This window comes from Pipra filicauda, unplaced genomic scaffold (assembly GCF_003945595.2).
Source record: "Pipra filicauda isolate LSUMZ 115617 unplaced genomic scaffold, ASM394559v2 scaffold269_size1075953_pilon, whole genome shotgun sequence".
NCBI lineage: Eukaryota > Metazoa > Chordata > Aves > Passeriformes > Pipridae > Pipra > Pipra filicauda.
In genome coordinates this window covers 434,815-461,465 of record NW_024104386.1, presented here as the reverse complement: position 1 = coordinate 461,465, position 26,651 = coordinate 434,815, and the positions used below count along the sequence as shown (strand labels likewise).

Below are 26,651 nucleotides of genomic sequence, written 5' to 3'. Positions count from 1 at the left end.
AACAAACAGCACGTCCTGAACACGGTGCAGAGAAGAGAATTCTCATGCTGTTCCTTCTCAGTGACCTGCTTTTCCAGAGAGCACCAGGATGCCTGGAAAGCTTTTGTTAATGAGGATAGTGGGTTATTCGCAGCACACACTGCAGCCCTGGGGCATCCTCTGAGGGGCTTTCCTGGTGCTGCAGCTTCATCTTCACCTGTGTAAAACACAGGGGTCATGCACTGGCCTCTCCCTTCCTGCTCATGTTCCTCCTGTCCCTTCTCCCCGTGTCCCCGACTCCGTCTTCGGTGCCTTATCATCACCTCTTATCCACAGGAATTTTGGCACATTCATATGTTTGGCATTTTTTTTTTTTCCTGCTTCTTGCATCCCTCTCTCCTTTACTGGCTCATTTCTTTTTAAAAAAAGTGCAATTTATCTGTTTCAGAGATACCGGTTCCGGTAAAGCCCCCAAGGACTCGGGCTCTCCCCTCCCTTCCTCCCCTGTACTTCATCATTTATGACACAGCATCCCCCAGGCTTTCCTCAAGCGACTGGGACCTTTACTCATAGTTATCAACCCCCGAGGGCTTGAAACTGAGGAGTGAAAGGTCTGAAAAGAGGGAGAGGAAAAGTATTTCTCTGCCTCTCGACTTGTCCGGTCCTGTCCTGGATGCCAGTGGCTTTTCCAGTTGTGTGTCCTCTGTTGGCTCACGTGGAGCACGTCATTTCACAGGGATTTGTCAGCGCTGGTTCCTGGGGATCCCTCAGTCTCTCAGTGTCTCTTTTGGATGCTCCCTGCTGGGAGAGCCCCTCCCCATCACACCAGGGAGAATTCGGCCTGGAAGCCGGAGCACCGGCGAGTCTTTGGCGAGCACTTGGTCAGCATGGAGATCTGGGTGCTGAAGTTGGTGCCGTTGCTGCCCAAGGAAGGGTGGTGGTACTTCATGTCCGAGCCCAGGAACCTCTCCAGGTGCCACCTCCGCCACTTCCTTTTGAGCTCAGCTTGGACCTGGGCGTTGGAGAGACAAGAAAATCACTTGCTGTCGCTCTGATTTCGTTGTGTGAGCAGCCGTGGGTGACCCACCCACCAAGGGGCCAAGAATTATTTTATAAAGGTCACTAAACTCATTTTGACCTGGACTTTTAGCCACATAGAAGAGAGGGGACACCCCAGACAGTAGAAATCCCTGAGCTCCAGAAGAAAGGTGAGCACAGGGAATTTCTTATTCATACAGCGAAGGTGCCAGAATAGTTAACTTCAGCTTCAACATACTCTACATTTTGTGAGTAATTAATTAATCTTAATAATTAAGATTTTTTTTTTTCACTGCCCTGTTTTTGGTCCAAATAGGAATGATTTAACTACAGCTTGTTTGTAAAGCTGTGCATTTTTTTGACAGAAGCTACTTGTTCCTGCTCGGGGAGTTCACTGAAATGATCTGGTTTACACTGTCCAGATTAAAATTCTGAACAAGTCTGGCCACTGTTCCTGTCCCCTCCTGCAGCCTTCCAGCCCAAATTTTTAGATAACAGTATGAATTAGATAAAACAGCTGTGTCTGAGGGGCTCTGGGATGAGCAAGCACAGCAACAGCACAATACCAGGATGAGAATCCCAGGAGTCGAAATATGGGAAAGGCAAGATCAGTGCCTGCAAGGTAAAAACATGTTTACCTGGCACTGCTGTGACTAACAAGTCATGTCAGTGCCTGTATTGGTTTTGGATCATCAGCAAGCTTGTGTGGTACTGCCCTGTTCCAGGCAGGATTACTGGGAAAGGTCTCTGCTGGAGCTGGGCTCTCTGCCTGATGTACACATGGCATCAGTGTGGCTGATGCAGCTTTGGAGCTGTGAGAGAGAAAATTGGGATTCTGGACACTCTTCCTCTCCCCTAGGAAGCTGGAGCACAAATCCAGCTCACAGCTGCTTCTTTCTTGTCCGTGCTCTGTTTATTGGGCTGGAAGTGCTCCAGATGACAGCAGCTCCGAGTCTGTAGCTGCTCACACCTATTGGGAGCCTTTGCAACATGGGCTTAATCAGCTGAACTTCTTATGGGCAGGTGGGGGATGATACAAAAATATCACTGCACTAATGAGCCTCCATCCCAGCAGCGGGCCTGGTCCTGTAAAGGATTCACTGAGGCACTTGGCAGGGCTTAAGATGGGATTTATCCTTCCCTGTTGAAGGTGGGCCTTTGGGATCAGGGTTTGTGCAAGGTTCTGCTGGTGCTGTCTCGTGAGTAAAGGGTGGACTCAGCAGCAGTGATGCACACAGTGCACACAAAAGCCCTGACATGTTTATTAATTGTGCTGAAAACTGTCAGGAAAGTGGCTGAACTATTTTTCTGGAGTGAGAGATTTGACTTGGATGCTTCCCACCGGTATGGTAACATCAGGAATGGGACACTCAATCCACTTAGCTGGCAAACATGAACCAAACAACACTGCTGATCTTACCTCTCCGTTGAGAAAACAGTACAGAACAGCCACCACAAATCCCTGGGGGAAAAGAGAGAACAGGCTTTCAGCACTAAACACAATGATCTCAAAGGAGGGATCATGGAATCAGGATGGAAAAGACCTCTAAGATCATCAAGTCCAACTTCACCACTAACCCATGTCCCCAAGTGCCACATCTGGATGTTTTTTGAGCACTTCCAGATGCCAGATGTGAAGTGATGATGTTGTAGACAGGGATGTTAACTCAGTCACCACTGAATAAAACTTGCCACTGAAATGTACACGGGACATGGGGACAGCCAGACCCCGCTCCCAGGCTGTGAGAACGTGGCTGGGACTGACAATGGTCAGAAGCAATGGGATGAAACACTTGAATAAGGGCTCCTTTTCATGCAGCCTCAGGGGCAAGTTTAGTGACCCAACACTGACTGAAGTGGGAGGGTCTAAGAACCAAACTCCATCAGAACTAACGTGGAGGGCAGCCCCATCATCCATCCTCGTGGGGAAGCTGCCTCCTGCACCAATGAACTGGAATCCTGCTTGAGCAGGAGCTACAGGCAGCACTTGACTTGTGAAGAGAGGAGAAAGTTCATTCAAGTCAAGTGGCTGAAGACAGACCAGGCTCCTGTTAATGGGCAGCAGGACACTCCCACCAAAGGTCATTTGTCTCATCTTGCACTATGGAATCATGGAATGGTTTGGGTTGGAAGGGATCTTAAAAGTCATCTAGTTCCACACCCCATGAGATGGACAAGGACAACCTTCCACTAGACTCAGGTGCTCCAAGTCCCCTCCAACCTGGCCTGGAACATGTCAATAATATGTAAACTGACCTATGATGCTCACTTTTTTTTCCCTTAAGCACGTAAACCCCCAGGGTGACTAATGTACAGATGTACATTTTCTTTCCAGGTGCCTAAACTGAGGAGGAAGAATCTCCTTCTGGAATTGCAAGAGGTAAAATATAAATTTGTCTCCCATGCTGGCCATGCTGGAGTGAGGAGCTTTTTCCCCAAAGGTCATTACACTTCTCCCTTCTGACAGACCTGGTGGCTGAGTGGTGGCCCAAAGGGTGGCTTACCTGGAATGACCCAACCACGAGCTCAAAGACCAGCTTAACTTCTGCCTTGAAATTGTCAGGGAAGAAAGCAAACATGATGTAGTGAATGCCAAAGAGAGGGATCAGCAGCAAGGTGGACTTGGCCAGCCTCCTGTTGGAAAGACAAACATGAGTCAGAAGGGGAGAGGGAAGAGGAGCTGAAGGGTAACAGGATGAGAAATCCCACAGCTCCGAGCCCTGTGCAACCCTGAACACTGAATTTGGTGCATTGAATTTGTTTGCTGTGTGATATTGGACACTCGCCCTGGGGTCCTGGGAACATCCAGCCTTGAGCAAGAGAGCATCAGGAGGTTGCTCTCAGCCAGGGGGATGGAGTGTCTGGGGTACAGCAAAACAGTGGGTGTGGAGATGCCACTCCTGGCTCAACCTCCCCAGGATCCCTCTGCCCACCCGGGCTGGGATGCAGTGACACGTGGGGGTGGACCCTCAGCTGGGCACAGGCACTGTGTGGCACCTCAGACTAACCCAGGACCATGCTGGGAGCACTTCCTGCTCGTTAACAGCTCCCATGTAATTATATCCATGTCTCCAGCCAAGGCAGAGCAATCAGCCCTACATTATTTCTCCTTGTTCCTCAGACTGCAGACAGCTGCTGATTTCAGACGAGGTGACACCATAAAATGCGACATCTTTATTCCTAGTGGCTCCACTGGAGGTATTTCTTTCTCCCTTCTCTCTTCTTCCCCTCCCACCAGAGAGCTTTTTTTCATCTCTACCAGCTAAATCATCATCTAGCACTGTCTTTGTTTGCTTGGGAGATTGCTGAAAATTACAGCTTCTGGGAGAGAAATGGTATGTTTAGCTGGGAATAATGACAGGATATTGCACAAAGAATGTCTCCAAAGGAGGGGGATGAACAGTATTAGTGCTTAATGGCATCAGGCTGGGTAATCAGAGGCCTAATTAGGAAGAAATGATAATTTATTAAATATAATTGTTATTAAAAAATAGTTGACAGAAATGAAATGAAATCAAGAGCCTAAGGATGCATGTGGGGGTTTTGGCTCCCCTGGTCAACCACATCCTGTGGCACCTCCATCTCTCAGAGGCTTCTGGAGGAAATGAAGCTGAGGAGAGGATGTTGGAAATACTTGTTCTTCCACCTGCAAGTCCTTCACCTCCAAAGCCTCATCAGGCTCAGTCCTCTCAGACCATCTTCATTTATTTGCCATCTGCATCAGCCCACTGGGAGGGCTGATGTGCCAGCTTTGTGCAGATGATGCTCATCCCTGTATCTCCCAGCAGACCTTTTCAGCTTTCCCTGGGCCTGGCCCAAAGGCAGCTCGACATTAGGGCTGGTTTTGGAGGCCATGGCTCCCCAGGGAATACCTGCTGGCTGAAAGACACCTGGGTGCAACTCATTCCAGGCAAAATCAGTGCCTGTAGGAAGCTGAGGGACTCCACAGGAATTTGCCTTTCCCACATCCCTCACCAGCAGGCACATCCCTGCTCATGGGGAGTAGATCCAAAATCTGAGTTCTCTTGGATGTCTTGCTCTGCCAGAGCACTGTCACTGTCTTTGGTGACCATCAGTGTTCCATGTTCCTCACTCTCAGAAGCAGCTCTGGCCAGTATGACCCACACCAGTATGACCAAGCCCTAATGCTCCCAGCTCCAGATACATGAGAAAGCAACTCATTTTCTTAGCAGATCACAGTTCAGTGAATATTTCTTTTGGATTTGCAGAGATCTCTCCTCCCTCCCCAATCTCTGCAGGAACAGTAAGCCTGGAGGAGATGATGAGATCCTACCTTTGTGTACCATATTCACAGAAATGCTGTTTTCAACCTCCAGGGGATTAGAAAAATTGATCTTATCTTTGCAGACAACACTGGGGCCTCAGTTACAATATTTTCCCTCCTGGATGCACTGTGGCAATGAAAAGGACATAAATGCCAAAAGCTGAGCCTCCTCCTCTAATTTGCACAACCCCCCAAACCAGCCACTTCCTTCCCCAGACACTGAGTGATGTTTTAGATCTCAGTGTGGCATCAGGGCAAGGGCTCTGTGGTCCAGCACTGTGATATTTAAAAGATTCCCCCCACTAAACACTGCAAAGACGAAAATCATCTTCCCCAGTCAGGGTGTAATTTCTCCCAGGAAGATAAAGCCTAGATGTGCAGGAGGAGAACTTCTTGGGAGGCTGTGTAAAGCTGGTTAAATCTTCCTGCTGGAAGCCATGGATTCTCAAAAAACTCATTACTCTCATTCCCAGAACATCTTAGACCCAGACTCTCTGACAGGTGTACATGGTGACAGGTAATTTAGGAAAAACGTGTCCATCAGCCTGCATGGAACCTACTCCTCTCCCTGGGAGTGGGAATTGGGACATTTTAGTAATGCTCCTTGAAATCATCATGGAAAACTTTGATGACAATATTGATCTATGAGCACGTAAAGAATAGAAAGAGATGAATTTTACTCAAGTTTCCTGTTGTAGAAAACAAAATCTCTGAAATTCTGCTGTCCCACTATAGCACATGTCCCTGTCATTTCCAGAAAACTGTTTTGGGAGCTTTGTTTTCACAGTTTCCAATACATGAAAGCCCAGCTCCCTGTCTGGAGCATTAATGAGTGAGTCAGCAGTGCACCTGAACTTCCAGCCTGCAGCTACACTGAAACCGCTCGGAGTTTGAACAATGCTTGTCAACATGTCAGCGTGTTTTTAGAAAATAAACAGTATAAAATAAACAAGAGAAGGAGGGAGAATGCAAATGAGACATCCAGGATGCTGTTAGTCTAAAACAGATTTATATCAGACTTGGCAGGAGGAACCCAAACAGAATCACAAAATCACTGAGGTTGGAAAAGCCCTCCAAGGTCATCAAGTCGCCCCTGTGCCCGATGCCCACCTTGTCCCCCAGCCCAGAGCATGTCCAGTCCTTCCTTGGACACCTCCAGAGGTGGGGACTCCACCACCTCCCTGGGCAGCCCCTGCCAATGCCTGACCACCCCTTCAGTGAAGAAATTCCTCCTGATGTCCAACCTGAACCTCCTCTGGCACAGCTTGAGGCCGTTCCCTCTCCTCCTGTCCCGTGTTCCTTGGGAACAGAGCCCGACACCCTCCAGCTCCCCCCTCCTGTCAGGGAGTTGCAGAGCCAGAAGGTCCCCCCTGAGCCTCCTTTTCTCCAGGCTGAGCCCCCCCAGCTCCCTCAATGTTTCATTAGCAGCAGTTTTTGCTAAGATCTCTTGAGTCCTGCAGGTAGAACCCCAGAAGTCCCTACAGGTTGCTGTCTAAACATTGAGAACTTAGGACCACACTGAGAACTCCCCTTGCTGGGTTCCAGCCTTCAAGTTGAGACACTTAACACTTCCTTCCATAGGGAAGTGTGGTGCCTCATGTCCTACAGCTCTCAGTACAGTCGACAGAGACTTCCAGATGTCCCAGAGGACGTGGCTGGTGGCCAGATGCCTCTGTGTAAGGGTAAAATTTTCCCACAGGTCCTGGGTTCTACGTCCAAGAAAGTAACTGAAGTGTCTTAAAGCACCTCATATGTCTTGGACGCATAAAAGTTTAAGGTCAGGTTGGATGGAACTCTGAGCAACCTGGTCTAGTGGAAGGTGTCCCTGCCCAAGTCAGGGGTTGGAACTGGATGATTTTACGGTCCCTTCCAACCCAAAACCATTCTGTGGTTCTGTGATCCTATGAAGTGAGCAACTGATTCATTCCCTGATGGCACTGAGAGTCTTTCCAGGTGGAGAAGGAAGGTGAGGAGCTGCAGATGTGGAGCTCAGTTGTACTTCAGCAGCACCTCCCGTTGGGCAGGTCAGCGAGGGGAAGTCTGGGCTTTACTGCTGTGCCACGTTTGTTTACAAGGCAAAAAGAGCTTTCCTGGCAGCTCCCAGGAAAATTTCATTTCCCACTTCACTGGAAAATGTGCCCTGAACCCAAAGCTCAGCATGACCTCTGAGGTAATCCGGGCATAACCCTTTCAGTGCATGTTGGCAACACTTCTGCTGAGGGGAACAGGAGCCAACAGCTCCAGGATGCTGCTCAGAACATATTTCAATATGCTGATTTAATCTCCACACCTGGCCAGAGCTGTTGCAATCCTGGGGTACAAAGGTACAACACCCAGTTGGAAATACAGAAAAATAGGGGATAAAAAGCACAGGGTTGGTAACATTGGTGTGCTGAGATGACAAAAACAGAGGTAATTGGCTTTGGCTGCTGCAGGCAGAAGTTAAGGTCAAACTCTGGCCTTTTCTTTCATAAATCTGAGAATCTCTCGAGGCAGATGAAATGAATAATTTACCATCACTAGAGACAGGCTCAGTGTCATGGCTGAGCAATGTTTAAGGAACAGACTGTTATTGTTTTCCATCTTGCAGAAAGTTGAACTGAGCTCAGATTCTTCAGGGTACCCCAAAGTGCAGCTCCAGACGAAGACAAAGGTTTATGAGCAGTGGCCATGTAGATACAGGACCTTTTTCATTTTAGTTCTCTTCGAGGAAACATTTAATAAATATCCAGGATGGTTGAAAAACTGAACCAGGACAGTGGCAAGAGTCAAAAATAAGCTGGTCTGAACTTTTATTTTATTTGCATTGAGGTCAGAACAAATCCATGTAAATGGACATTTTTTTCACTCTTATAATTCTACAGCTAAGACCAGTCTTGGCCACTGAGACAGATGTTGATCTCACTGGCGTGTTGTTCATGATAAAAATCCCCATTAAGGTCAACTTTATATCCCTGGAATAAAAGCATTAAGTCAAGCAAATCTTCTGAGGCAGTGATCCTTCTCAACACTGAGGAGAAATGCATTGAAATAATCCAATTTAGGTTAGAGGTCTGCTTTGGGATAAGGAAAATCTGCCACAGATTCTACTGAATGGATTAATTTTCTAGATCTCTCCTTCTTTGAAAAAGGGACCCGAGAGTCAGGAAAAAAAAAAGCCCATACACTGTGTACAGCAACTCTTGGTTGTCCCTCGGGGTTCCTCTGCCTTCAGAATCCGCTAAATATTAAAGATGCAAAGAAAGAACTTTTTTTGCCTCATGATCATTATTCTTGCTCTCACTTCTTCATCATTAATCCCAGGAGAAGGTCTTTTCACCTGCCTCAAACTGACATCAAACCTGTCCGGCTGTTTTAGGAAACGCTCCATTTCCTGATTTCTGATCAGCTTTGATCAAGTAACAATTAATTGATTCTGATCAGTGCAGACAGAGACAACAGTGAACACAGTGAATAGTGATGCAGTAATGAAATAACAGCCAAACAGGTTTCCCCAAAAGCAAAGAATATGGTAGAAGAAGTCCAGGACTTACGAATATTGGCTGGTTTCATTGTGTCCAACGTCCGGGGAATGCAACTTCTGGACCAAGATGCGGATGATGCAGATGAAGAGGATGAAGTTCACCTGCCAGGATGGGAAGAAAGGGAACACAGAGAGAGAGAGAGGCAAAACATTAGTTATTTTTCCCTGGTGAACAGAGCCCATCATTAGAGGGGAATTCCTTCCACTGCCATGTTTTTGCCATGGAACAAGCTGTGGTTAAGCAGCCATGAGCAGAGAGCCCAAAGTAAACGGACACAGGATGGCATCTTGGGCCTGACATCAGCCTGCTTGGGACTTCGTGTCATACATCCCAAGTATGATGATGTCAAGCCCATAGAGCACAGCTATGCACGACGTCCTGCCGGCGCCGGGGTGGGAAAAGAGCCTTGGGAATGAGCCGAGCGACGGATGTCAAAGCCCTCGGGAGACGCTGACATGGGACCGGCTGCTGAGCACGTCAGAGACTGAGCCAAGGAGACCAAAACAAAACACAGAGCAGTACCCACCCCAACTCTACTCAGTGCTACTGGCCATGGCCTCCCTGGGAGAGGCTGGAGAACTTGCATGGCAAGGGATAGACCTCGTGGACACAACGGGAAACGTTCCCTCCTAGGATGTTAGACTGGGAGCTGCCCCCTGGATTTTAGATGGTTCTTTTCACTCAAAAGATCTCAAAGTGCTCCACCAACACACTCAAGCAATGTTAACCTCCCTTATTATCAAAGGTGCAGAGCTAGGAATGGCATTTTCCCAATGGAATGCTGTCGATGGCATGGACTGAATGCAACTCTATTTGCTTGTAAGGTCTTATCCATCGAATCATCCTGTTATTCATGCAACACAGAAAATAGAAAAGCAGTGACAGATTTCTGGGGACTTAGTTTTAGTTTGGCCACAACCTCTCTCTTTATCCTTTCATGGTTACTGAATGCACAAATGGCTCTGATTTTCAGAGGCTCAGCAGCTGGAAGGGATTGTGTTAACCAGCCAATCGGACTTCCTGCGAAAACAGATTGTAACATTTCCTCCAGCAATTCCTACATTTATCTCAACAATAAGGTGAATAAAATAGACTGAAGCACATCTCTCAATTAGACACTCACTCTTCTTTCAAAGGCTATGAGTAATTGGAAATTAATGGTATTTCTTGGATGCATTGCTTAATCACTTTTTATCTATCCTGAGCCATTTATCTTGGTTTCTCCTTGTATTTATTTGCTCGTGGAAATGGTTTGTGTCTGACTTGGTGGCAAGTAAAATTTATTAGTTCAAAACATTGTTATCTAGATCAATTACGCTAATGAGCATTGATAGCACACAAGATGCAGAACTGAAGGTAAGAATGAAGCATTAAATACTGGCAGTGCTGGCTTGGAGTGGACTGGGAAATATAACCTTAGCATTCCATGGTAGAACATATGGATATCAGGATACTGGAGAAGTTGTTTAATTTATTTTTTCAACATAATCAGAGGCACTTGATGTGTTCCCAGTGCTTAATACCTTGTATATAAGATATATCTTATGTATCTTAAAGATCTTGTATATCTTGTATATGCATTTCTTCCTTACATTGAGATATACACTTTTTTCCCGTGGATATGGAGCAAATGTTGCATTACTCCCTGAAGAAACCTGCTGTTCATCAGCTGGTGGTTATCATGCCCTTCCCCTGGGACAGATTCATGGGATATCTGCCGAAGCAAAATCAGGAACTGCTGGGTAAACTTTGTTTGGCAACGAGGAAATGATTTACTGGCCAAAAGCAAATACAGACTCATTGATCCGAAGAGAATAATAGGGTGTATTTTTTGACTGAAAGCTTATCTCAGGAAAGGGAAAGTACTATCTGCAGCTTTCTATGATGACATAAATATTTTGAGATGTGTCATCTAAGTACTGTATTTCTTTTCAGTGAGGTAAACAGAGTAAAATGTCATTATTCAAATTGCTGCGGTTTTGAATCCCTGCATGACAAATGCTACAGAAAAAAAATCTTCTTGTAAAGGTCATGACGTACGTGGAATAAGAAGAATGTATGTTCTAAGGAAAGATTTCTGTCTAAAATAAATATATTTGGTCTGATTTCTGTTGCATTTTTTTTTGTATTCCCTTCACACGTCCTTGCCTTCATTTAAGAAAACTCAGAGCTAAGTTTAACTCAAGTTCATTTGATTTTAAGGCTTGGCTTGAAACACATAATGTTCAACAGGGATGTGAGGACTGAGTTCCTCAGAAGTGTCCTGGTTTCTGTGGTCAGAACTGATCATATCCAGAGAATTAAAATCAGACACTTCTGTTGATTTTTCTGGAAGTCACACAAGCTTCTTGAGAACCGACTTTCAAAGCACACAGCTGGGATCCAGCTCTGCACTGGGTGCTATAAAAAGAGGCAAATACCCTGGGGGAATTCATCAACCCCCTTTTTTTTATCTAGAAATTTATGGTGGGACTCATTTCATTTCAAGGTGTTGACATCCACAACTGGACAAGTCATCCTGGTCAGCTCAGAGAAACAAAGCCACTCGTAGCACAATTTATCGGGTTGAATTCAGACATCCACTGATCCATCAGGCAAAATGAGTCTTTCCTGGATCTCCAACCACATTCCTCAACCTCCTCTGGCTACACACCCAGAGTGCCCAGGGCAAGTAGGAGGTGGAATGACCAAAGGTACATCAAATGAGCTCCACCTGAGTGGCCCAGTCACTCAAACTCTTCCATGGTCAATGCTAAAGGTAAACGTGTTTATCTGGAGGGTTTTTCCTCATCCTAAGACAGATGTTCAACATACAGTGGGATTTTTCCTGCCAGTGCATCTTCCATGGACACTTACAGAACACTTCTCAACACCCCTTCACCCCCCCTCCACCACTTAGGACTAAAGATGGCTTTGCAGCCAGCAGAATGTGCTGATACTTTACCAAGATAGACACCAAAATAGGGGTTTTAATGATCCACCAGAATGGGGATTCCACTATTTCCTCCCAGCACCTAAAAAGAAACAAAACAAGACTTAAAACTTCAAGCACATAAAGTAAGATATGGAACCTCTTAGGTTTTCCTAAAAGCAAAGGATATCTAGGCTGGATTATTAGGACTAAACCTTGTGTGCATGAAGTGGGAATGGCCAAAGACTTGCTTTGCAGAGGCTCTGAGCACTGGCAGGCACCAGTTGCCCCAGACACAATCCTGAGAGCTCTTTTCCCCTTGGAAATGGAATAGGCTGGAAGATGTTCTGCAGGGTGAATGTGGGAGAGGATCGTGATCTCCTGAATTTCTCCTATACTGAGCTCTGCTCCAAGGAAATGCTGCCAAACCTACAGATCCATCAGGTCTCCAGTGCTCTCCACCCTCCTGGATGATGGTGGAGCATCTTCAGAGAGCAACTGGCACCATCAGGAACAAAACCAACCACGTCCTCCCAAAAAAGATAACAGCCAGTGGTGGGATTAGTCCCACTAAATCCATCTGTACCTGAGCTATGGATCTACTTAGAAAAGTTCATTGGGTCCAGGATGGGATTTATTTCATCCCAAAGTCAGAACTGTCTGCACACAACTCCACTCACTTGGAACTGTATTTTAAAGCCAACAAAGAAAGGACAGGAGAGGAATGATGTGGAAATGACTAATATTGCTTGGGACACATTTATCTGCAGACCTCGGTCAGGTGATGGAAGGTGCATTTTTAGGAAAGCATTCATGAAAACTGGGCTGCATTCATGTTAGAAACAGATCAGTGGAGCCTGCTGGAGACAATTCCACCTGGATTCAGCTCATCTAATTCAGGATGTTGACAGTGCAGGCAATAGCAGATAAGCAGAGGCATTTTTAGGGCACAGTTCAGAGTCCTATTTTGGGCAGCAACTTTAGAATGACAAAAATTGCACTCCATGGACTACACTGACTAAATCTCCACTAATTCTAAAAGGAGATGGAGCAAATTGCTCACACACAGATGCTGCCAGTCAGGTGCCTTCTGCCCTCTCATTTAGAATTAAAGTGGCCCTAATTATGTCTAGTGCACTTCATTTTTAAAACAAATTCAGACAGTCTGAATGAAGGTCATTTTAATTTAGAGTTAGAATGTTTAAATGGAGGCTTAAGGTTGTTTAACTGATCTTACATAATTAGTTTATTTCATCTGGATTAATTTCCTGTAATTTTTCTCTGTAGGTAACTTTAGCATGGAAAGAATAATCTATGTTAGGTGTTAGCATATCCTGTAAATTCACATTGTTTTACTTGGCACAAAAACGTAGAGCTTTAAAGCCTCCAGAAAATGCAAAGAAGTCTATATTTTTATTAAGAATTGCTGGAGCTGAGTGGGAACATATAGTAGGAAGAATTGGTACCCAGAATGGTTAAATCCTCCTGTCTCTATCTCATTGTAGAGTCTATTTATTAACAGAGGAAATAAGGTCAGTTTTATGCAGAGAGAGTGAAAACACAAAGGAAGTGAGTGGCCCTCAGGAAATGTGTGAGCATGACTATAAATCAAAAATGCAATGAGAAATCCTTCTTCAACCGAAATGAGGGCGAATCAGGACACACTTGGAGAGGGAGAAAATGGAATTAACTATAGGATGCAAATGCAAGAAGTGAGGGCATGCACAGTGAGGGCAGAATAAGCACCCAATTCCGTAACTCTCTGGAGTGTTTTCCCCTAAAAACCTTTCCAATTACTGTAGCTCTTGACTGCTTGAATAAAAGCAAGGAAGATTGCAGAATCAAATGCATTTTACTTTCATATATCCTTGGATAACTCTGCTATCTGCCTCATTTTCTTAGCTGTGTTCTATCTGCTTCTTATATAAAATATCAAAGGCTGCTGCAAGGTTAAAGAGAATGAAGAGTAGCTCCTAAAATCTGCTTGGGAAAAGAAAAAAAAAAAGAAGTTTTAGACTTTTCTGTGTGAGAGGTAAAAGGTGTGTTTGTTGAGCACCTGCTTCATGAGCAGATATAGGATCAGTTTTGCAGGATGCAGAGCTCTGCTCTGAGCAATGAAAATTTCTGGTAGGACTCATTTTACTTTATCATGTTGACATCTGCAACTGGGCCAAATGAAAACATCAGGGTCTGCTCACAGATTCCCTGCAAATATCCTGACCAGGGGATTGGGAAGCAAAGAGGCTGAGGGACTGGCCTAAGCTGACATAAAACATGTGTCTTCAGGGAGATCTTGGAGCATTTCTTGGCTCGTGGTGGCAGGGGAGACCCTCTGCTCTGCTCTGGCTGCTGGGATTGTGGGTTACTAAAGCTGCAGGGCTTTCCTGGGAGATGAAGGGAGGAAGAATAATAAAGGAAAGACAGTTGAGTCCACAGGCTTACCCAACATCGAAAAAGTAAATCCTGACAATGGTCCAAGCGGTGATGAACACAGAGGGGGCACCTGGCAAGAGAAAAGAGATGGTGTCACTGTCAGAAATCATCATCAGGGTCCTCAGGGCTGTTCTCCCTCACTCTCCATCTCTCCTGAGGTGATGCCTTCCCTCAGGACTGGGCAAATGCTCCACCTTTTTAATGCTCACAGGCCAAACAGGCCAACGTGTTGCCTTCCTCTCCCACTGGCCACGTGAGACGAGTTTCCTGGAACTGCTCCCCAGCAGTTAAATTCCTGTTGCAATGCCTAAAAAAGGACTTCAGATGGTGAAATGCAAGGAATAGGGATCACTCCAGGCATTTACAGTGTGGACACTTGTAGCCAAGGCAGTCACCACAAGCTCTCTGCAGCATCAATGGGGAGAAATACGTGCTTCTAACACACAGGTCATTGAGCTTTAGGACAAGAAATATGGAATATCCCTTGACTGTTTTGTCTGGACTTCCACTGACCATAAAGGGAGCCTGGAGTGACAAGTTCACATGTAGGTGTCTGTAGCTGGCCAGATGAACCTGTCTCTGCTCCTCACTCCATGATCTTCTGCAGGACTAAGGTGGTCTTGCTCCATCACTGTGGTCCCTCTTTTCCCTGTCTCTTGTCTTGGACTAGATTTAGGTTGGAAATACTTTGGGAAGGACATGTCACTTTGCTCTGTGTCACTCACAGTTTGTGTATAGTTTATTACCAGTGATTTCTGAGTGCAATGGTAATAAACCCACTGAGAACTGTAATTAGTGCATCCAAATTATTAATTCATGCATAATCCACTTCAGATCCATCACTGATGCTCTTGCAAGTGATGGATGACTAAAAGACCAAAAGATCCCTCAAGCCATTTCCTGGAATTGCCCTTCTTCACTCAAACAACCTCAGAACATATTTTGAGTGAAAGAAATTATCTTTGATTTAAAATCATTACTTTCATTCATTTTTCTTTAAGATCTGCAGCTCCAAGGTGTTGAAACAAAGGATATCTATGCACAAGGCATGTTTAAAGAAGGTCTGACCTGGTTAACTGCATCTAAATCAAGACCTGCCAACGTCATCCCTTCTTGTGCTTCCAGCACAGAGAACTGTCCCTCTTTTGTGATGTGAACCCAAGCATAACTCCTGTCACTACCAATGGAAGTTACTCCATGGCTGATTGATCAAATCCTCAGTGTAGATGTATCCCTGGACATGACACAATTTTATTTTATCTTTTTAAGCTTCTTCCATGCTCTCATTATTTCTCAGTTTTAGCTGTTGAGAGCATTCAGTAGAAAGCTATTTGCTTACTTAAACATAAATCTTCAACCAAATGGCATTAAGGGGAAAATAAGATCTCTGATTTCTTTCTGGAGAAAGAAAAGAAGTTGATCTGGTAGGATTAATTTGCACAGGTTAACAATTCAGTTGTGAGTTGCTTTGTGAAGAGCTTAATTCTGTCTTGGCATTTTCTCATTGTATTTTATTTTATTCTATTTCACAGAATCCTTTTATTTCTTTATTTTATTTCACTTTTTTATTTTATTTTATTTTATTTTATTTTATTTTATTTTATCTTTTAATAATTTTATTTTTTTTTTAGACCAGATTTTTTCATTAATGCTGGAGAAATGCATTTAATGCATTACATTTGCATTAAAGCTGGAGAAATCCTAAATGCAGGAAGCAGAGGGTTATCAGCATTGACACTCAGGTGATGGGAATCCCAGGATAGCTGTCTGGCCTGAATTCAGTAAAACACAGAGGGAGTCACGGGCTGCAGTGTTTGGTTCAGTCCAGGAGTTCTGCTTTGCTGGGATCCATCCTTACAACTTAAGCTCACTGCGTGATATCAACTTTGGAATTCCAGTCAGGATCAAAACACTGAATGATTATAAAGGTGATGAGGAGTTTCAAGCCCACAGTCCTTAAGGAGACTGAAGAGCTCAACTACCAATTTACCCAGAACAAACTGAGTCCTTAAATACCTTTGAAGATTTAGGTTAATGAAATTGGGGCAAACCCTCTGGACATCCCTTGATCTCGCTCCTGGCTGCACAAAATCCTTGGCAGCAAAGTAACACATACAGGATCCTGGAATGGTTTGGGTTGGAAAGGACCTTAAAGCTCATCCAGTTCCAACCCCCTGCCATGGGCAGGGACATCTCCCACTATCCCAGGTTGCTCCAAGCCCCGTTCAACCTGGCCTTGGACACTTCCAGGTATGGGGCAGCCACAGCTTCTCTGGGCAACCTGTGCCAGGGCCTCCCCACCCTGGCAGGGAAGAATTCCTTCCCAGTATCTCATCTAAGTATACTCTTTTTCAGTTTGAAGCCATCACCCCTTGTCCTGTCCCTTCATCCCTTGTCCCAAGTCCCTCTCCAGCTCTCCTGGAGCCCCTTTAGGCCCTGCAAGGGGCTCTCAGGTCTCCCTGGAGCCTTCTCTTCTCCAGGTGAACCCCCCCAGCTCTCCCAGCCTGGCTCCAGAGCAGAGGGGCTCCAGCCCTCAGAGCATCTCCTCGGCATCCTCTGGACTTGCTCCAGTCAATCCATGTCCTCCTTATGTTGTGGGTCTCAGAGCTGGACACAGCACTGCAATTGGGGTCTCACCAGAGCAGAACAGAGGGGCAGAACCCCCTCCCTCAACCTGCTGGTCACGATCCCTTTGATGCATCCCAGGACACGGTTGGTTTCTGGGCTGTCAGGGCACATCCCCAGCTCGTGTCCGTTCTCTCATCCACCAGCACCCCCGAGCCCTTCTCAGGACTGTCTAATACACCTCTGCCCCACCTGAGTCCCCAGGTTTCTGGACTAAAAATGCCAGGCAGGATGTCCTGCTGGCCCTCAGTCTGGAGGAGATGCGTACCCCAGCCGATCAGGATGTACCACCAGAAGTACTTCCTCTCTGAAAAGAAGGAGATGACCAGCAGGGTGTGAAGGTACAGCCCCTCCACCAGCAGCCAGAAGAAGTTGGCCATGACACAGTACTGGAAGAAAACCATCATGGCTTTGCAGCCTACCTGGAAGAGAAGAAAGGAACAGTGGTGAACTGCAGCAGGGACACCAAACTACCAGGGAAACCTTGCTCTGTGTGTATCTTTGGGATTGCTCTGTGCAGAACCTAAAGTCCTTCTGGAATGAGTTCTATGGTGAAAAACCAAAAGCCCTACCAAGCTTTTTTGGGGTGGACATAGTTCACACATGTTAATCTCTAAATGGACAGTGCAGAGTCCTTGAGAGCCAGCTCAGGTCTGGGTGCTGTTTGATTGAGCCTGGGAATGCACTCAGGCTTGGCAACCCTGCTGACAAACTGCTGGGCCATGATCCCAACCAGCACGGGGTTGTTCTCTGGAAGTTTTGGACGCACATCTGTGGGAAGCTGGTTTGGCACGGAGTGGATGCCAGAAGAACCCTCCAGAAAGGCACTGCCTTGAGCTGGGATCAACTCAGTCAGCTTGCTCATGGCCCCAAACCTCTCAAGAGTTCTAGAAGTGGTTTTACAACAGTCTCAGGCACATGGTGTGATTTTTGGGGTATCCTGTGCAGGGCCAGGAGTTGGAGTCCATGATTCTTGTGGGTCCCTTCCAAGTCAGGATATTCTATGATTTTGTGATCATGAGGAATGACACTGTGGACTTGGTCATCATCCTCAGTGGGGCTGCCTGCTACTGTTACCTGGCTCCTTAAACCCAAACAAATGATTCTCAGGATTAAAAAAAAAAAGACAAACAAAAACCCAACAAAACTCCAAAAAACCACCAACAAAAAAAACCCAAAAAAGACAAAGCAAAAAATAAGTCTTAGTATTATAGTATTATAAGTCCTAGTATTTATAAGTATTATATACTTATAAAATGTAAGTAATTCTAATCACTCCATGGGCTGGTATGAGATAGGAGTTTGAAGAAAGCCAAGTCTACAACAAAATGCTCCTCAGTTAGGAAAAGAAGGACAGGGATATACATATTTATATATATATTTAAAGTAGAGGATAAGAAGGAGAAGCAGGGTAAACACACACAAGCATGAACATATTTGATTACACTGGAAATAGATAGATTGGAAGAGGGAAGGTGCATTGGTTTTTTTCAGGAAATGAATAATTAAACACAGCAACTCGCAGTGTGTGAAGGTTTCACTGCAGCCCAGGGAATGGGAACCGTTCCCTCACAAAAAAAAAAATAAAATAAATAAAAAGGGAAATTTCTGACACTTAGGGGCCAAACCCACTGCAAAACACCCAAAGGTAGGAATCAGTTGCCCTAAGGAATATTCCAGTGCTGGTTATTGCCCCAGCACGTGAAGAATGCAGGTTCAGCTGCAGGTTTACAGGAGGTCACCAGTTGCATCACTGAGATGCTGACTCAGCAAAAGCCCCGTTGCCTTCAACGAGTCTGCTGGAATAACACCCTGCAAGAGAACCTGACTGCCAGAACTTGCTGATTAGTGGCTCTTCCCTGGTGCTCTGCACGTGCAAGGTGTGGAATTCAGAGCAATAATTGACTTGCCCCAGTGACAAGGTCCCACTTTGCCCCATGTTCCCCTCTCCTGCTGAAAACAGTTGCTGTGAAACACACTGGTTAAAAAGGCGAGTGTGGAAAGTGTCTCCTTGGTGCCACGTGTTTTGGAAAGGGACTCGTTGCCACTGATCACTCCAGATTAGTTCAGTGTGTGACACTGGGGACCCTCCTGGGCTCCTGCTGAACAATTTCTGTGCCCATCAGCTCCCTGGTGAGGCAGAAGGCAGGGGCAGGGACTTGCTGCATGGTGGGGATGGGGGAAGGTGGAGGCAGAGCAGGCAGGTAACTCCCTTCCAACTCAGAATATTCCGTGTGTGACTTCAGGGACTCCCAGGGAGGGAAGGTGACACAGAGCTGAGCTGACAAGGGCTGGGGATGCAGCAGCTTCATCCCCGTGGCATCACCACATTCTTTTTTTTTTCCTTCCTGCTCTTGTGTGCAGGTGGCTGTGTGACATTCCCACACCTCATTCCTCTCACCCAAATCCTGAGTGCCTGCTGAGTGTGTGTGTGTGTGCAGCCAGCACAGGGATTTGAGGGTGTGAGTGGACTCAGCCCCACTGGGGCCACTGAATCCTTTCAAGGTTTCACTTTATCAATATTTGGCCCTGACTCAGCAGCTCACAAGGTGAGACACGAGGTTTAAGGGGGCAGTTTTGAGGGATCTCAGCCACACACTCATAAAATATGGATTCCCTTCGGGGGTTGTACATTAGGGAATCCTTTCTGGATGGCTGCACTGCACTAATGGCACAGGCACGAGGCTGGAGCACACCACAAGGAACTGCAAGACTTTACAGGACAGGGAAAAGCTGCTCACAGAAAGTGCACATCATTTCTGACCATCAGGAAGGGATTTCCAGCCTGACTTTGCTGTACAGAGCAGGAGCTGTGCTGAACTCAGGCTGTGACAGCAGAAACCCCAGATCTGGGAGCCTAAATCCATCACCTCTTCTCCCTTATTGGCAACCTTTGCTTTTGTGGTGTTCTCTGGCCCCACTTTCTCCCCTAAAATGGTGGTGGCTTGTTACAGACCTGAGGTGGATCACAGTCAGCAGTTGGACTTGCTGATATCAGAGGTCTTTTCAGTATTAATAATTCCATGGTTTTATTCTTCTATTCCCATGGGTAGCAGCTGGGTTTTAGCATCTTCTTCCCTGAGAGACCTGCAGCAGATCAATTCTTTGCACCTTGCTGAGGGGTATTTGCCTGTTTGAGCAGTTGTTACCACCCCTGGAATTTTGGGGTTTACCTGGAGAAAAGCTACTTTTGTGGACCATTTTGAGCACCTCTTGCAGCCAGGGATCCCCTGCAGCACGGGGATGTTCTGCAGAGTTGGAACTGGAACAGAGCTGGATGCACTGTCCTGTCTTTAAAATTAAATAATGATATTTTTTTTGCTGCCTGGGTTTGCCACTATTGCCTAAAGTGGGCAAATTTATATCAGACCAGATATTTCTATGAGACATGCACTTGCCCTGTTGAATCCTCTTTGACATCCAACTCGGAGACACATTTGGAAAACAGCCCTTCCTGGCTTTTGAGAGACTTCATTACATACAGACCTTGATAATGGGTCTCTACCTTTCTGATTGATTAGATTCAGCCTCAGAGAGGCTGTTATAGTGCTGGGAAATAAAATCCATGTTTATGTAAGATGTTTTACCATTTAGATGACAGACCCTGGGCAGAGATGAGCCATTACACCTCACTGAAGGGTTTTTTTTCATGAAGAGCAGAACTCATGATGTGCCAGCATTGAAAGACTAGCACAGACTATTTTTAGAACAGACATTTTCAGCAGGAAAAGCTGCATTACTTTGCTGCTTTTTCTACTCTCTCCCCTTCTACTATCTCATTTACAACAGCTTATTTCCCTGTTTTTCTTCAGAGACTTTGCCCTGCTCATGTCCACATGGGACGTGGCAGTGAGATGGTTTCCCTTGGCTTTGTGGATGGCACATCCACCCAAGTGGCTCCTCTCTTCTTCCCCTCTTTGGAATTGTATTAGGCATGGACCTTTTTCTTTTTCTTTCCTTTTCCTTTTTCCTGTTTTCTTTTCCTTTCCTTTTTATTTCCTTTTTCCTGTTCTCTTTTCCTTTTCTTTCCCTTTTCCTGTCCTCTTTTTCTTTTCTTTCTCTTTTTCCTTTTCCTTTTCTTTTTCTTTTTTTCTTTTCCTTTTCTTTCTCTTTCCTTTTCCTGTTCTCTTTTCCTTTTCTTTATCTTTTTCACGTATCTTTTTTTCCTTCTCCTTTTTCTTTTCCTTTTCCTTCTCTTTCCCTTTCCCTTTTCCCATTTTCCTTTTCCTTTCCCTTTTCTTTTCCTTTCCCTTTCCCTTTAGTTATGTCTCTTAGATGAGTGGCTAAAATGGAACTACAGTCTGGAGATGTAGTTCGGGTTTGTCCCGTGCTGGAAAACCTTAATTTCAGCATCTCCAAAGCAGGCAATGCTTGCCCAGTGTTCCCCAATCCTCCAGGTGTGTCTCAGCACTAGGATCATGAGTGGGATCTATAAATAGCTTTTAAATAAGACTGAGGAAACCTTTTTGACCAGGGTGGGGACAAGATCAGCTCTTGCTGTGGGCAGGAGCAGCTGAGTCACTCAGCAGCCCTTCCCACAGGTCGTGTCTTCTGGGCAGCGTAAAAGAAAATTTAGGTAAATCTGCCACTGACAAAACGAGTTTTCACCAGTCTCCCGTTGATTTGTGTAAATCTCCTCCTCCTGCAGCAGGGGTGGCAGCCCAGGGAACAGAACTGAGGGACCTTAAAGGGGAATTTGAGGCCTCCAGGTTTGATGACGGATTGAGGCAAATCTGAGCTTTCCCTGAGGGCACCCAGGCCTGGGCTGAAGGCCCTGTCCCAGCTCCATAAACAGTGCCAGGAGCTGCAGCAGTGATGCCTGAAGTGTTGTTTAAACTGATTTAAACATGACTTGGTGCCCTGCCACAAACCTTCCACACCCCGGGAGTGGAGGGTTTATGGGTGTGAGGGTGGAACACGGGGCCTGCACAGGGTCACAACCGTGTCCAGGAGAGATCAGACAGGGGGTTGGACTGGATGACCTTCAAAGGGTCCCTTCCAACTCAAATTATCCAGTGATTCTATACATGGCGTGGGACAGGTCAGGTCTCATGCTGGGGATTGCCATGACTGGGTAATGAGGCTCAGTGACAGGTGGGAGTATCAATCACTCAAGTCCCTCTTTGTACTTCTTTGATCTAAATGTGTCTTGAAAAAAAAAAAAAAAAAAAGAAGAAAAAAGAAAAAGAAAAAGAAATGAAAAGGGAAAAGAAAAAAGAAAAAGGAAAATGGAAAAGAAAAAAGGAAAAGAGCCAACCGAAAGGAAAAAGGAAGAAAGAAAAAGAAAAAGAAAAAGATAAAAAGAAAACAAGAAAAAGACAAAGAAAAAGAAAAAAGAAAAGAAAAAGAAAAAGAAAAAGAAAAAGAAAAAAGAAAAAGAGAAAAAGAAAAAGAAAATGAAAAAGAAAAAGGAAAAGGAAAAGGAAAAGAAAAAGAAAAAGAAAAAGAAAAAGAAAAAGAAAAAGAAAAAGAAAAAGAAAAAGAAAAAAGAAAAACAGAAAAAGCAGAGAAAAAAGAAAAAAGAGAAAGGAAAAGAAAATGAAAAATAAAGAGAAAAAGAAATGGAAAAAGGGCTAATTTAGGCTTAGCACACTTAACCTTTTGTGTAACAGCAGAAAAAAAGCAAATTAAAAACAAACAAACCAGAGTGCTTGGCAAAAAGCCATCACTTTCATTTCTTCCCTCATTTTAATTGCAGCTCTAGTCTAGAGTCAAACAGATTAGCAATAAAAAAAGCCCCACAAAGTTTATGTTCCATCATGAAAGGGAATTGAGGTCTATTCAAACAAGAAAACTCCTAAATCAATTGAGTGCCTTTGTCTCCTTCCTTCCCTCCCAATCATGGAGCTTGACAAGCAAATAACTTCAAATAATAAATTGCTGCACTAGAGGGTGACTCTTCAAATTTTCCTGGAGGATGCACAGAAATTTTGGGTGTTAAGGACTTAACAATGTAAATGAATGAGATGAATGAATAAATGAATAAAGAAATGTGATTAAAGAAATTCTTAAAATGCCACTTGACAGAAACAAAGTGGTTTATGATTGAGGCCCATAGACCTCAGTTTGTGAGGACCTGAATTGTCAAGTTAAAATTCTCAGCTAAAGCAATTTCTCATCTCTCAGGTCAAATAAAAGACCTTCATGGGAATCATCATCTTATGGCTTGATGATGGAGTTTGAGCCCTTTGTGACTTCAAGTCTAAGTATTAAAAATATATTATTAAAAATAGAGATAGATCAACTTAAGTGGATTCACAGTGACCCTCTATCTCAGGCACAGGGATAAGAGGCCCCAAACACACGTTTTTCCCTGTTAACATCTTGCTCTGCACCAGTGGTGCCCCAGAAACATTATGAAGGAAAGCTCTCAAGCCTTGGCAGAGGCAAAATATTACATTTATCTTAACCTGCTTCCCTCCAGGTCACAATCCATTACATTTCCATGCACCCATCGCTGTCTGAGAGCACACACTGGAATACTTTCTCCCTGTCAGCTGTCACTGGGCAATTTATGAAGCCATTATAACCTGGATTTGTGTCTGAGCTCGGTGATTTGTCACCACTTTCATGAAGCAGAAATGCCACTCCTGAACAGACACACACAGGCACACTCACACTGCTTCAGCAAGGTGAGTCTTCCCTGCTCCCATCAAGACTGTGGAAGAATGGAGACATTTGGAAGAAGCCATTGGGATCAATCTCTATCTCTTTCCCGGGCCTTCACTTCCACTTGGAACAAGGCTGGGCTAGTTGAGTAATTCCCAACTAGTGCACCTGGATAAGATTATTATTCCTCTGGTTAGAGCATCATTTCTCCAGCAACAGCTCAACCCATATGGAACCCAAAGTCCCAAGAGACAAACCTGTTTTTAACCTGCGCTTTCACCTCCTCAGTGCCAGCTGAAAATGGCAAGGCATTTGGAGAATCCTGGAATGGTTTGGGTTGGAAGGGACCTTTAAGCTCACCCAGTCCCAATCCCCTGCCACGGGCAGGGACACCTTCTGCTATCCCAGGTTGCTCCAAGCCCTGTCCAAACCGGCCTTGGACACTTCCAGGGGTCAGATCCTGCACTGCAGAAACCTTGAGAAATGCATTAAAATAGATGAAGCTGTACCAGTTCACACCAACAAAAAATGTGATCCACATGACTGCCCTTTATGCCTTTCCCACTTCCAACACAGGCTTCCTTAAATATAGTGCTATCCTGTTAGATTCAGTAGGAAGCTCTTCTGTCTGCTTTTCCTCACATTAGAAGCAAGTTTAAGCCCCCTGACTGTGACCCTCAAAGCTATTTAAGCATTTCTCTTCACCCATTTTAACAGCTCTCAGCCTTTGAGGGACTCAGCCTTTCGAGTTCGTCTCTCAGGAACACTCATTTGATTTTTGGGGGCAGTTTTGGGAGTATTTCTGAGATGGTGATTAGCTCTGGCTGGTCTAGCCTGTGCTCCAGGTGACTCAGAGTTGAGTTGAGATGTAAAAATAGAATTGTCTTGGTGAAGGGGTGAACTGTGCCTGTTTTGTCCTCGTCAGTCACAGAATAATGGCGCTTCAGAACACATCTTCAGTGATAAGACAAATCAAACACAAGGCAGCAAGTAAAGAGAGAGGGTGAGCAGAGTTTTAACTATGCCCTTCCTCACACTTTGCACATTTTCTCTCATTTTTATCACTACTGCTGTGACAGAGTCACTCGAGCAAAGAAAGTTCCTCCTCCAGAGCTCTTCCATAGTCTCACTTCCTGCCTTCCCTCCTAGGTCACTTTCAGGATGTCTCCATTCCTTCCCCAAGCTTTCTTTCTCTTGTTTTTTACTTGTCTGTATCATACACAGGAGCATTCCCTTAGGTTTTTTTCTTTTTTTTTTCCTTTTTATTCCTTCCCCCCTTTTTTGCGGTGAACCTTGAGATTGCAGCAGTGATCAGGAGATAAGGAGAGATCAGTAGATTTGGAGTGACCAGCAGACATGAAGAGATCACCAGATATGTGGATAACAGTCCACAGAAGTTGCCTGGAAGATGCAAATCTCTTTATCGAATCTGATGGTCAAAATAAAGACTGAGGAGATGGGTGTGTCAGGTCTGTGTTGTGACAGCAAGTCCATTGGAACTCATATTTCCTTAAGCCAACAGGCACCATTTGGTTGGATTTCACAGGCATTTGTGGACAGGGTGAGGGGCTTCAGGTCATACATGAGTAGAAAAGCACAGTGGAAAACTTATACTTTCCATAAGTAGTGATTTTTTATTTTCCCTTGTGCTGCTCCTTGGGATGAAAACCAAATGTTTCCCTCTCAAAACAAGGTGGACCTCATGTCACACTGGGCATCAGTTCCATGGCAGGACAGACTGTAAGGCATCTCCTGATCTCAGCAGCACCTTTGGGCCTGGCTGGACCCACTGAGCTCAGTGGAAGGGGTACAATTCTGCAGGAATGGGCTGAGCTACTGAAAAAAGGGTCAGCTGATGTATTTACACATTTTGGGGACTGACCCAACTTTAATTAAAGTAAAGGGAAGAATCACACTGTCTTCAGAGCTCTGCTCTTCCTCCCAAGCCACCTAAAGTTGAGCAGATGCTGTTAAAGAGCTCATCCCTCCTCTGTGTAGGTGGGAGCAGCCTTTCCTGAAGGATATAACCCAATAAAATGGCTGAGTCTCTAATATTTGCTTCACTTTTACACAACTGCATAAAAAAGGTTTCTACTCTTCCATCTCTCCATGAGCCTGAATATCATGGTCCTCCCAGACAGATCTGATGAGCCTCAGATGGGGGTGCATTGGAAAAGAAAATGTCTTTGTCTTCAACTTCCATAAATAAAGTTCATTTTGGGGCTTGGAGCTCTTATGAGTTTGGTCTGAGGAATTTCGTGTGGAAACTCCCAATTTTTCACTCTGAAAATACGAGATATATGTGTAAGTTCACAGTTGCTGAAGTCCCAACCTCCTTTGCAAAGAATATTTTTTTTTTTGTTGTTGGAAGTTTTTGTCTTACTGGAATACAACACCAAAAAAGATAAATGATATGGCTGAATCTTCAGCAGAAGTAAATTTTCAGAGTTCAAAACTCGAGCCTGAGTTTAATCTGTAGAATGAGATCTTTGTTTATGGCAAACTGTTGGCTTTTTTTTTTTGTTCAGCAAGACTGGAAATGTAAGAAGTTCATCATTATTATGGTATCCAGATATGAGAGTAATGAAACCATATAAAACCCGATCCATAAACCCACAAAAAATCAAATGAAACAACAACTGAAGTGTTCAGTTCAATCCTTCCACCAGGTTTGCTGTTTTGGCTGCTGTGTTTCACAGGGTGTTCCCCAGGGAGACAAGGAAAGGGGAAGATAAAGTGTGGGAATGCCAAGACACAAAGTCACTAGACCTAAGAAAACAAGTGTGAAAAACTAAACCTTCTGAGGGGGCATCTTGAGCCTAGCAGTGAAAAAAAACCCACAAAAGGAAAAGGCAAATCCAGGTGGGAAAATGCAATTTTTCCCACAGTATGAGCAATTGTTGGATGCAACAAAGCCACAGGGGGCGAGTTTTCCATCAGGAATGGCCAGATACTGAGACAGAACATAACCTGAATCAAAATGAATGAAAATGGACAGTTATTGAAGAAGTCCAAGTGGGTGGTTCCACGGAGCCCTCTGAGCCTGATCATCTCTGCACCCAAGTGCTCAAAGCCCAGACTAACACAGCTGAGCACAGGCCTGTTTTTAAGCCTTTGAAGAAAACAGGATGATTCAGTTACGCATAATTACAGATGTACTTTGTCACTGAAGGCTTGACAGAGAGGGAAGAAGTGTTTTTGGTCTACTCAGGGCGGTTGGCACCTTGGGCAACGTGCTGTGTGTGGC

The 26,651-nt window shown here is 44.9% G+C and overlaps 1 protein-coding gene across 1 annotated transcript in view; it reads right to left on the bottom strand.

The window, feature by feature from the left end:
- Positions 1-520: 520 nt before the first annotated feature.
- LOC113996142 (vasoactive intestinal polypeptide receptor) overlaps positions 521-26,651 on the bottom strand; it is a 101,196-nt gene continuing 75,065 nt past the window's right edge. Inside the window, exons 7-13 of the mRNA XM_027736845.2 lie at positions 17,064-17,217; positions 14,180-14,240; positions 11,771-11,840; positions 8,836-8,927; positions 3,522-3,651; positions 2,438-2,479; positions 521-991 (exon numbers count right to left, since the gene is read on the bottom strand). Of these exons, the coding sequence (XP_027592646.1) occupies positions 800-991; positions 2,438-2,479; positions 3,522-3,651; positions 8,836-8,927; positions 11,771-11,840; positions 14,180-14,240; positions 17,064-17,217 (741 nt within the window). The 3' untranslated portion in view covers positions 521-799. The remainder of the gene's footprint in view (positions 992-2,437; positions 2,480-3,521; positions 3,652-8,835; positions 8,928-11,770; positions 11,841-14,179; positions 14,241-17,063; positions 17,218-26,651) is intronic.